At 37.1% G+C, this 9615-nt stretch overlaps 1 protein-coding gene across 1 annotated transcript; it reads right to left on the bottom strand.

The window, feature by feature from the left end:
• Positions 1-6162: 6162 nt before the first annotated feature.
• LOC145435436 (induced myeloid leukemia cell differentiation protein Mcl-1-like) lies at positions 6163-7901 on the bottom strand. The gene is made up of 2 exons (XM_080312717.1): positions 7030-7901; positions 6163-6845 (listed from the first exon to the last, which is right to left on the bottom strand). Exons 1-2 carry the CDS (start codon positions 7498-7500, stop codon positions 6732-6734), a joined length of 585 nt encoding a protein of 194 aa, XP_080168843.1. The 5' UTR covers positions 7501-7901; the 3' UTR covers positions 6163-6731.
• Between the last annotated feature and the right edge of the window lie 1714 nt (positions 7902-9615).

The following is a 9615-nucleotide window of genomic DNA, read 5'->3' as shown; positions in this document are numbered from 1 at the left end:
TATTCTAATATGTGTATTTAGGACTAATGCGACTACTTCGAAAACGCGTACTGATCTGTTTTTGGGAATATGAATTCTCGCTTATTCTTATGTGAATTTAGAACTTTGTATTTTCGCGGATCAATAATTAATTAATGTTCATTTACAAACGCGTAACAGAAATCACGCAAAAGTCGATATTACTTTGTGATGATTTTGATGTTGTTCCATACCGATTGGGAAGATAGCACACTCAATTTCGTAACCAACTACATAATCCCTAGTTACGTAGTCAGACGCATAACGGCATTTACGCAAAATCGGTATTGCTTAGCGATAATTTTGATCACTATGTTTTATCGCTCGCCGCCAGACTATTGCCGTTTGTATTTATGAACAAATTTCGAAAACTATGATGTCTACGCAAGACTATATTCGCAAGATATTCTATTATGTGTATTTAGGACTGTGTATTTTCGCGGATAGTATGAGCTCTCAGATAACACTCATCCACGTTGAACTATAGGCGTGGTTATTTGATGATGTATTAAATTTCTACGCACATTTCGCGCGATCAACATAATATTAATACCTAGTAACGATTCAACTTCATGACATTTTCAGTATTAAACAGAAATATAGACCTAGAATATTAACTTTTATTCATTAACGTAGTAAAACGCATAACAGAATTCACGCAAAAGTCGATCGGTATTTGCAATAAAGCCTAAAAATTAGAGTCGCATCTTTTCGCAATTTATGCAGCTATTCGCGCAGACTTTGCCGCATTTGCTGTATCTGAAGTAGAATTTCAGCGTCGTTATTCGCTATAAGCCGGAAAATGCACCTTCGCGCAATTTATATAGCCAAACGCATTAACTTTTCTGCATCTGAAGTAGAATTTCAGCGTCGTTATTTGTTATAAGCCGAGAAATGTACCTTCGCGCAATTTTTACAGGCAGTCTCACCCACTTTGCTGCGTCTGAAGTAGAATTTCAGCGTCGTTGTTTGCTATAAGCCGGGAAATTAGAGTCGCTGCTTCGCGCCATTTTACAGCCAGTCTCACACACTTTGCTGCATCTGAGCTTCATACTAATACATGCATAATTTTTGCATGACGAGAATACGGGTAATACGGTCAATAAACGCCGGAGGCGAGTCATTTAAACCTTGTTGCTAGATAATACCGCTTTCGACTACAACAAAGTTGCCCTGCAACAAAAAATAGAAGCCCTAATGATCATGCAGTGGAAAGTTCAATTATACATCGAATTATTCGAATAGACTATCTACATTGTATAGGTATGAAGTGAAATAGAACGGAGTTTACGCAAAAGTTGCTATTGATCATAGACCAAGCTTGCTTTCAGAGCTGGAAACTAAATGCACATGAAAATTTAACTAGGTTTTCCCCACACGCATCAAATGTAGGCCTACTCAAGTGTTTATGAGGTGGCGAATAGTTCGAAGGTTGTTGGCATGCAAGGACGTCACATAGAATTGTGGAGTTTTCTGTAAACTATAATCCAGTGATCTATTTTCAATCACTATACTTTTAATAATCTAAAGTAAGTAGCCTACTTGAATGTCATTAAAGAAAGCAGATTTGTATGAAAACTCGTTAAATAGAAGTAAAAGTAGCCTAGAAACATGACTACTTACTGAAAAATCGTTACGTAGAAGTGGGGTTAGTCTACGAACATAACCACTTACTTACTTTGAAATCTCTACTTGTACTTGTATTCGTACTTTACCTTTACACGTCGTTTTTGTATAATGGATACTAATTTTATTAAAAATTAAAAAGTGCGAAAAATTACATTTTATCCCGGAACGTAGCAAGAAAAATCATATAAATTTTGTAAAGTAGATGGAAAACTACACTATTCCGATGCAGTAAAGACTCTTACACTCTGGATTTTGTGCAGTATATACTAATTTTACATTGCGGAGTATTCCATAAACGTTAATCCAGTGATCCTCCTTCTATTTTCAATCACGATCCGCTTATTATTCTAGGCTTCGAACCCCCCACCCAGTACGTTTTATGGGGATTAATATTTTTAGATTAAATATAGCGTATCGAGACTTCGTGAAACTTACTTGGAAATAGTTATTTCTACCCTAATTTAATAGATTTCTCAGATATCGTAGCAACGGAACTGGCTTGAGCGAGCGGTCAAGGCGTTGGACTTGAGTTTCAATGAACAAGTGTTATAAGTTACTCATATTTACAACACAACCTAAACGCAAAGTGCACGAATTTCCATATTGATCAAATACCACAAACTTTGCTGGCTTTCAGAGTTAGTAACTAAGCGCGTAACAGAATTTACCTAAAAAAGTGAGTACTCCAAAATTTTTGTAAAGTATAGCTTTTTGGCGTTGGATTTAAGTTCCAATGAACAAGTGTTCACATATAGGTTCGAATCCCACACCCACTACGTTTTACGAGAATTAATATTTTTAGATTCAAATTTAGCGTATTGAGTACTTTTTCTGCCTTTTTCAGCGCATTAGAGACGTTTACACTATGGATTTCGTGAGCTTTACTTGAGTTTTATAAATTAACGTAAAAGTAGTCATTTCCGAGTAAGTAAAACGTTCGTATTGTAGGTTCATTTCTGCTTAATACTATAATTACCATGGAGTTGAAGCAGTCCAATATCAAAAACACCCGAAAGTATTTGTTGCATATAGCTAAAAACCTAATTGAGTACTCTGAAGAAGTACAAGTTGCACAGTTTGTGGTATTTCTATGACATCGAAATTTAGCTGACCAGAACTTATACTTGTGTACTTCGAAATGTACAAGTACTTTACCTTCACACGACGTTTCTGTAAAATGAATACTGATTTTATTAAAAAATAAAAAAGCACGAAAAATTACATTTTATCCCAAACCATCAGAATACTAAAGTAGCTTATCACGTATATGGACCTAATACTAAAGTGTTTATGATTTCCGTTCGCTTCAACTTCATGACATTTTCAGTATTAAACAGAATTATAGGCCTAGAATGCTAACTTTCTTCGTAAATTGCTACTTCTGCCTTAATTTAACGGATTTATCTGAGATCATTGCTTTACTTAATCTCTCCAAAATGTGCATTATACTAGTACGTCACCATCGAATCCCTCTGGCTATAACTACCCGATAGTATAATTGAGGCAAATACTCGAGTACTAATTTTAAAGTAGCTTAGGTATCTAAATGAACCGACGGTCAGTAAACCATTTCGAAGTGCAAGTACAGGAATATCATAGTTCTTGAACCGTGCTCAATGCTCAATAGACCATTTTTGCTATTTTTCATCGCCATAAGTCATTCTGGACCGCGTAAACGCATTGTACGATATCGATGAAACTTATGCAAATCCCCGGAACGCAACAAGAAAAATCGTATGAATTTGTAAACTACTTATTCGGTAAACTACTCTTTACTTCACAAAACAAAGTTACAAAAGTAAGCAGATTTATATGAAAACCCGTTAAATAGAAGTAAAAGTAATAACAATGCATCATACCAAATTTGATCACAATTTCATGATGCAATACCTTTAAAACTAACGCAGTTCTCTACACACTTTTGCGCAAATCTGTGTTTCGCTAGCGTAGCACGTACCTATACATAGTAAGCTTCAATAACGGAATTACCATGCTAATAATCAAATCCCCACCCTGAAACTTGGTACGCGGTTGTAGGACATTATGAAAATACAACATACCAAATTTCATCAGACATTTCATGATGTAACACCTTTAAAACCAACGCAGTTCTATACCGACTTTTGGTTAAATCTGTTATCCATAACGCAGCACGTACCTATACATAGTCAACTTTAAAACGGAATTATCATGTTAATAATCGGCTCCCCACCTTGAAACTCGGTACGCAGTTGTCAGACATTATGACAATGTACCATGTCAAATTTTGTTACGCATTTCATGATTGAACAACTTGAAAACTAACGCAGTTCTATACCGACATTTGCGTGAAACTGTTTTGCGGGAGCTTAGCACATACCTATGCGTAGTCAACTTTAATGACGAAATTACAAATGTAATTAGGTTTCAACACTTTTACAACGATTCTTCTTGCTTCCTATAACATCCCACTCGAAGCTCTCGTTATTAGGCTATGATCTCAGCCTGAGCTATGTCTTAAAGCCTACGGGACTTTGCAAATTGTTTCGATTTATTCTACCCGTTTTAATTTAAGGAAGCCCATTTCCCTCAATGTATCGATGACTACAGTATAGAGTATACTCTACAAAATTTCTGATTAATTCTCCCTATGTTAATTTACCATAAGAAAGACAATTTGACTCCTAAAGTCCGAAATACTTGTTCGCTTGAGCTAAGCCGCAGCGCCTGGAGTGGAATTTTATAGTTCTTGTAAAAAGTTGTTTGTACACAATATATGTTTAAGGTAAGTCCTACGCATTCTTGATTTCGTCCGAGTTTGTATTTTAGTAATATATACTAATTTACGATACCGCGTTTGTAACTTGTGCAAGTAGGCCTACAGGAATATCATAGTTCTTGAACCGTGCTCAATGCTCAATAGACCATTTTTGCTATTTTCATCGCCATAAGTCATTCTGAACCGCGTAAACGCATCGTACGATATAGATAAAAGTTATGCAAATCCTAGGATCCTCATTTTCAAAGTAGCTTAGATCTCGAAATAAGCTCTGACTCGCTATTTTCCTCAAAGCATGCAATTACCACGAGTATCACCTTCGATCGCTGAAGAAAAGGATGAGATTATATCCAAAGCATATTCCTTGACCAGGAATTTTATCATGTACGAACTCGATGGCTCATGCGTTAAGGTAAATACGAAAGCAGAGAGAACCTTACGTCGAGTTGGGGATGAAATGTTCGAGCGACATCGAACTGTCCTAAACGCAGTCTCCAAACGTCTCCGCTATAGCGATGTCGATGTCAATGAAAAATATAAAGAATATTTACCCGATGAGCGAATGTTCCTGATGATAGCTGATGAAATTTGCAAAGATACCAAAGAAAATTGGGGTAGGATTGTCTCCCTTTTTGTGCTCGGTAGCATTCTTGCTCGCAACCTAGGGCGCGGGAATATTTTTTATGGTTATTCAACTCAACGAATACCCATCACCCTGCTTACTACATTTTAGAGCCACATGAGTTAATTGAACACGCCGCAAATAAGTGCAAATCCTCGACAGCAGGTATTTTATGTTTACTATGAAATTAATTAGCTTATGCCGTAAAAGAGTTTCGTTATTGAAAAATCACTGTAACATGAGAAGTATATTATAATTAATCTCATCAGCGCGGCATACAACATTTTATAGTTTACATCTTCATATCGGCCTGCTTACCACATGTTAAATATTTTCTCCGCTATTGTGTATACAAGAATATACTTCTCTTAGTAATCATGCAATTTCTCGTGAATTCCGAACTACATTGACGTGTGTTAACTTCTGATATTAGGTGATAAATCATTTTCATGTCTTATAACGCCACTCGTCAAGGTGATACAAAAGTAAGCTCAAACTACTTTAAAATATATAGTCCTAAAAGTAGCTAGTTTCACCTGAAAAGCCTCTGAGTAGAAGGATAAATAATCTACAAACATACCCATATTAGTTACTTTTAGATCCCTAATTGTGATATTCCATTGGGAGCCATTGTTGAATTTGAATTGATCAACGTAGTGCTATTCATATTGCGCTGTACCGAAAGCTTCAATGGTCCCGGTGTAGTTGTTCCTAATCCAGACATTCTGCTCGTACGTATGACAGCAAAGCGAAACCACGAAACCTCGAAACATCAATCGATCTGGAGGATTTCAAGCAGCGAATCGACGCAATGACGGGCAGCGATATCGTTGATATACTAACCTTCTATACTTACTTTTCATTCGCACGGGAATCATTACCTCAAATATAGCCTATCGGAACTTCATGAATTATTCGTTAGTTTTCCTTTTCTATATACTTTACAAGATTCAGTGTAGAAGCTTAGAAGTGTAAGAATTTAGTAGAAGTAGTTATCTGCGTCCTTTACGAAATTAAGTGTACTACCTCCCAAATCGGTATGGAACAACATCAAAATCATCGCGGAGCAATAGCGACTTTTGCGTGAATTTTATTTTTCTTTGCGCAAAACCTAACTGAATAATGTGAACATGAAGCATAGAGCATGCTACTTTTCAGAACGAACATCAATACGACGATAAAACAGCGTGAGCTCTAGCAACTTTTAAGTAGTCAGAAACGCAACTTCTATGGCAGAAGTTAAGACATGTCAATGTAACTTTCCGCATTTCTGTCTATATCGATTCGGGATCCACCAGAAATTGGTTACTATGTGAGCGAAGTATTCTTGCAAAGCAACAGCACAGGCAAATTTATATTTGTTCGGTATGGACAATATTATAGAACATGATATTTCCACTTGGAGAGAAGACGAAATTTGATGTCGTAAGGTAGGTCATTTTACACTATCGTAAATCTCTGTCGCTATAATGCTCGTAATCGAATCAAATTTGACCTGCAATGTATTCTGGGTAATCCTAACAATTTCCTTACGTAGCTGTAGAAATTAGAAAAATTAAAAGTATAAAGAAGGTTTCCATATGGGGCAATCCTTCGAGTATTCTCAGAAGAAACTGTATAGGTCCTACAGTAAAATGGATGCGATTAAACGATGAAGAATTTTATTCTTAAAATATTACACGAGACAAAACACGCGAACATCCATTATCTTGATAATGCCATTGCAATAGATGTCAGTCCGATCCCGACAAACACGAGTCCCTTCCAAACTTTATTGTAGTCGAAAGCGGTATTATCAAAGAATTCTACAAAGCCATCCTACAACAAAAATAGAAGCCTTAATGATCAAACGGATGAAAGTTATCGTATCTGGAACCGAATTGGAAGGTAAAGCTGAGTTTCATCATCGAGAGATGATATGGGCTCTGGGGAGCGGATACACTATATATCTCATGCTAAATGATAATTTATAAATCCTAAGCAAAGCATGTAAATCACCCACCCATCCTCCATTTCGCACTATCCACTTTAGTCTTCTGCTAGCAATGTAATTTCCGACTGTCTGTATGATAGCTTCTATATGCTCCCCATGATGTTTATCCTCGTTCTTGCGAGCAAGAATGCTACCGAGCACAAAAAGGGAGACAATCCTACCCCAATTTTCTTTGGTATCTTTGCAAATTTCATCAGCTATCATCAGGAACATTCGCTCATCGGGTAAATATTCTTTATATTTTTCATTGACATCGACATCGCTATAGCGGAGACGTTTGGAGACTGCGTTTAGGACAGTTCGATGTCGCTCGAACATTTCATCCCCAACTCGACGTAAGGTTCTCTCTGCTTTCGTATTTACCTTAACGCATGAGCCATCGAGTTCGTACATGATAAAATTCCTGGTCAAGGAATATGCTTTGGATATAATCTCATCCTTTTCTTCAGCGATCGAAGGTGATACTCGTGGTAATTCCATGCTTTGAGGAAAATAGCGAGTCAGAGCTTATTTCGAGATCTAAGCTACTTTGAAAATGAGGATCCTAGGATTTGCATAACTTTTATCTATATCGTACGATGCGTTTACGCGGTTCAGAATGACTTATGGCGATGAAAAATAGCAAAAATGGTCTATTGAGCATTGAGCACGGTTCAAGAACTATGATATTCCTGTAGGCCTACTTGCACAAGTTACAAACGCGGTATCGTAAATTAGTATATATTACTAAAATACAAACTCGGACGAAATCAAGAATGCGTAGGACTTACCTTAAACATATATTGTGTACAAACAACTTTTTACAAGAACTATAAAATTCCACTCCAGGCGCTGCGGCTTAGCTCAAGCGAACAAGTATTTCGGACTTTAGGAGTCAAATTGTCTTTTTATGGTAAATTAACATAGGGAGAATTAATCAGAAATTTTGTAGAGTATACTCTATACCAGGGGTGGGCAAACTTTTCAGCTCGCGGGCCGCATTCAACATCTGAATCCATTCGCGGGCCGCACTATATAGAATTGGGATTATAAACCAAAATGCAATATTGGCATTTGATTATAGTGAGGACATGGAGATAACATATATGCTTATCTAAAACAAACCTTGATGCTTTGATGATATCGTACACGCGTCACAAACAGTGGCGATATTTCATAGGCTGGTCGAGACCTCAATGACCAATTTGTCAAAACTATAGAGATGAAAGTCGGTTATCCCGATTCTTAGAATAGGATTGAAATTTAAATCTGTGAGCAGCGACCTGTACATAGATTTACTAATTCCCATTTGGATTCAGTTCCAGGACACACAATGCTGACAGCATCATAACCATGTTAGCTTCAAACATGATTCTACTAATTGTAGATAGAATATAAATACCATACAGAGCACGAATCTACATATGACAATATGACATGCGCGAATCGTTTTTTTACAAGCACGCCACTAAAATAAAAAAAAGAGTGGCCAATCTGAAATCGCACTCGTGATCCAAATTATGTCAATCTCGTTTAGGATTTATGGGATGTTTAGCAGTTGAAACCTTTTATACTGCTAGGGCCTTGAGATGCTGGTCGTGCCAGAAATTAAACATAAAAAATATAAGAAGTAGGCCTATTTACCTTAGAACAGTGGTTCTCAAACTTTTTAAGACACGACCATCTTATGATGGTGAAAGATTTCGCGCTCTCTTATCATCAGATCACAAAATGAAACCAGGATGGTAGCAAACCTAACGGATAGTTTGATAGCATGGAAGGTTACGACTGTAGATGAGAGACTTTTAGATATGAAATTCAGACCAAATACAGAGCAATAACTAGGAATTGGGCGGAAATTGCGCAGAGCAAATTTTTTTTTAAGTTGAGCTCATGAGCTTCGTTTCCCCCTTCAGATAATTTCACGCGCCCACCTGTTTGAGAACCACTGCCTTAGAATTATCATGGTGAAATATACTAAGAAAAAGTTTAATCAAGTCCCTGCATTAATTCGATATTTAGTACGCATTTGATCAATATTTTTAATAAGTTTCTTTAGGCTCTCGCGGGCCGCACAGAACGGTGTTGCGGGCCGCATGCGGCCCGCGGGCCGTAGTTTGCCCACCCCTGCTCTATACTGTAGTCATCGATACATTGAGTAAAATGGGCTTCCTTAAATTAAAACGGGTAGAATAAATCGAAACAATTTGCAAAGTCCCGTAGGCTTTAAGACATAGCTCAGGCTGAGATCATAGCCTAATAACGAGAGCTTCGAGTGGGATGTTATAGGAAGCAAGAAGAATCGTTGTAAAAGTGTTGAAACCTAATTACATCTGTAATTTCGTCATTAAAGTTGACTACGCATAGGTATGTGCTAAGCTCCCGCAAAACAGTTTCACGCAAATGTCGGTATAGAACTGCGTTAGTTTTCAAGTTGTTCAATCATGAAATGCGTAACAAAATTTGACATGGTACATTGTCATAATGTCTGACAACTGCGTACCGAGTTTCAAGGTGGGGAGCCGATTATTAACATGATAATTCCGTTTTAAAGTTGACTATGTATAGGTACGTGCTGCGTTATGGATAACAGATTTAACCAAAAGTCGGTATAGA

The sequence above is a fragment of the Botryllus schlosseri genome, chromosome 3, assembly GCF_051294905.1.
Source record: "Botryllus schlosseri isolate E-star chromosome 3, Bs_hap1, whole genome shotgun sequence".
Taxonomy (NCBI): Eukaryota; Metazoa; Chordata; class Ascidiacea; order Stolidobranchia; family Styelidae; genus Botryllus; species Botryllus schlosseri.
The sequence above is the reverse complement of the archived record's forward strand: the minus strand, read 5'-3'. Positions and strand labels throughout refer to the sequence as shown.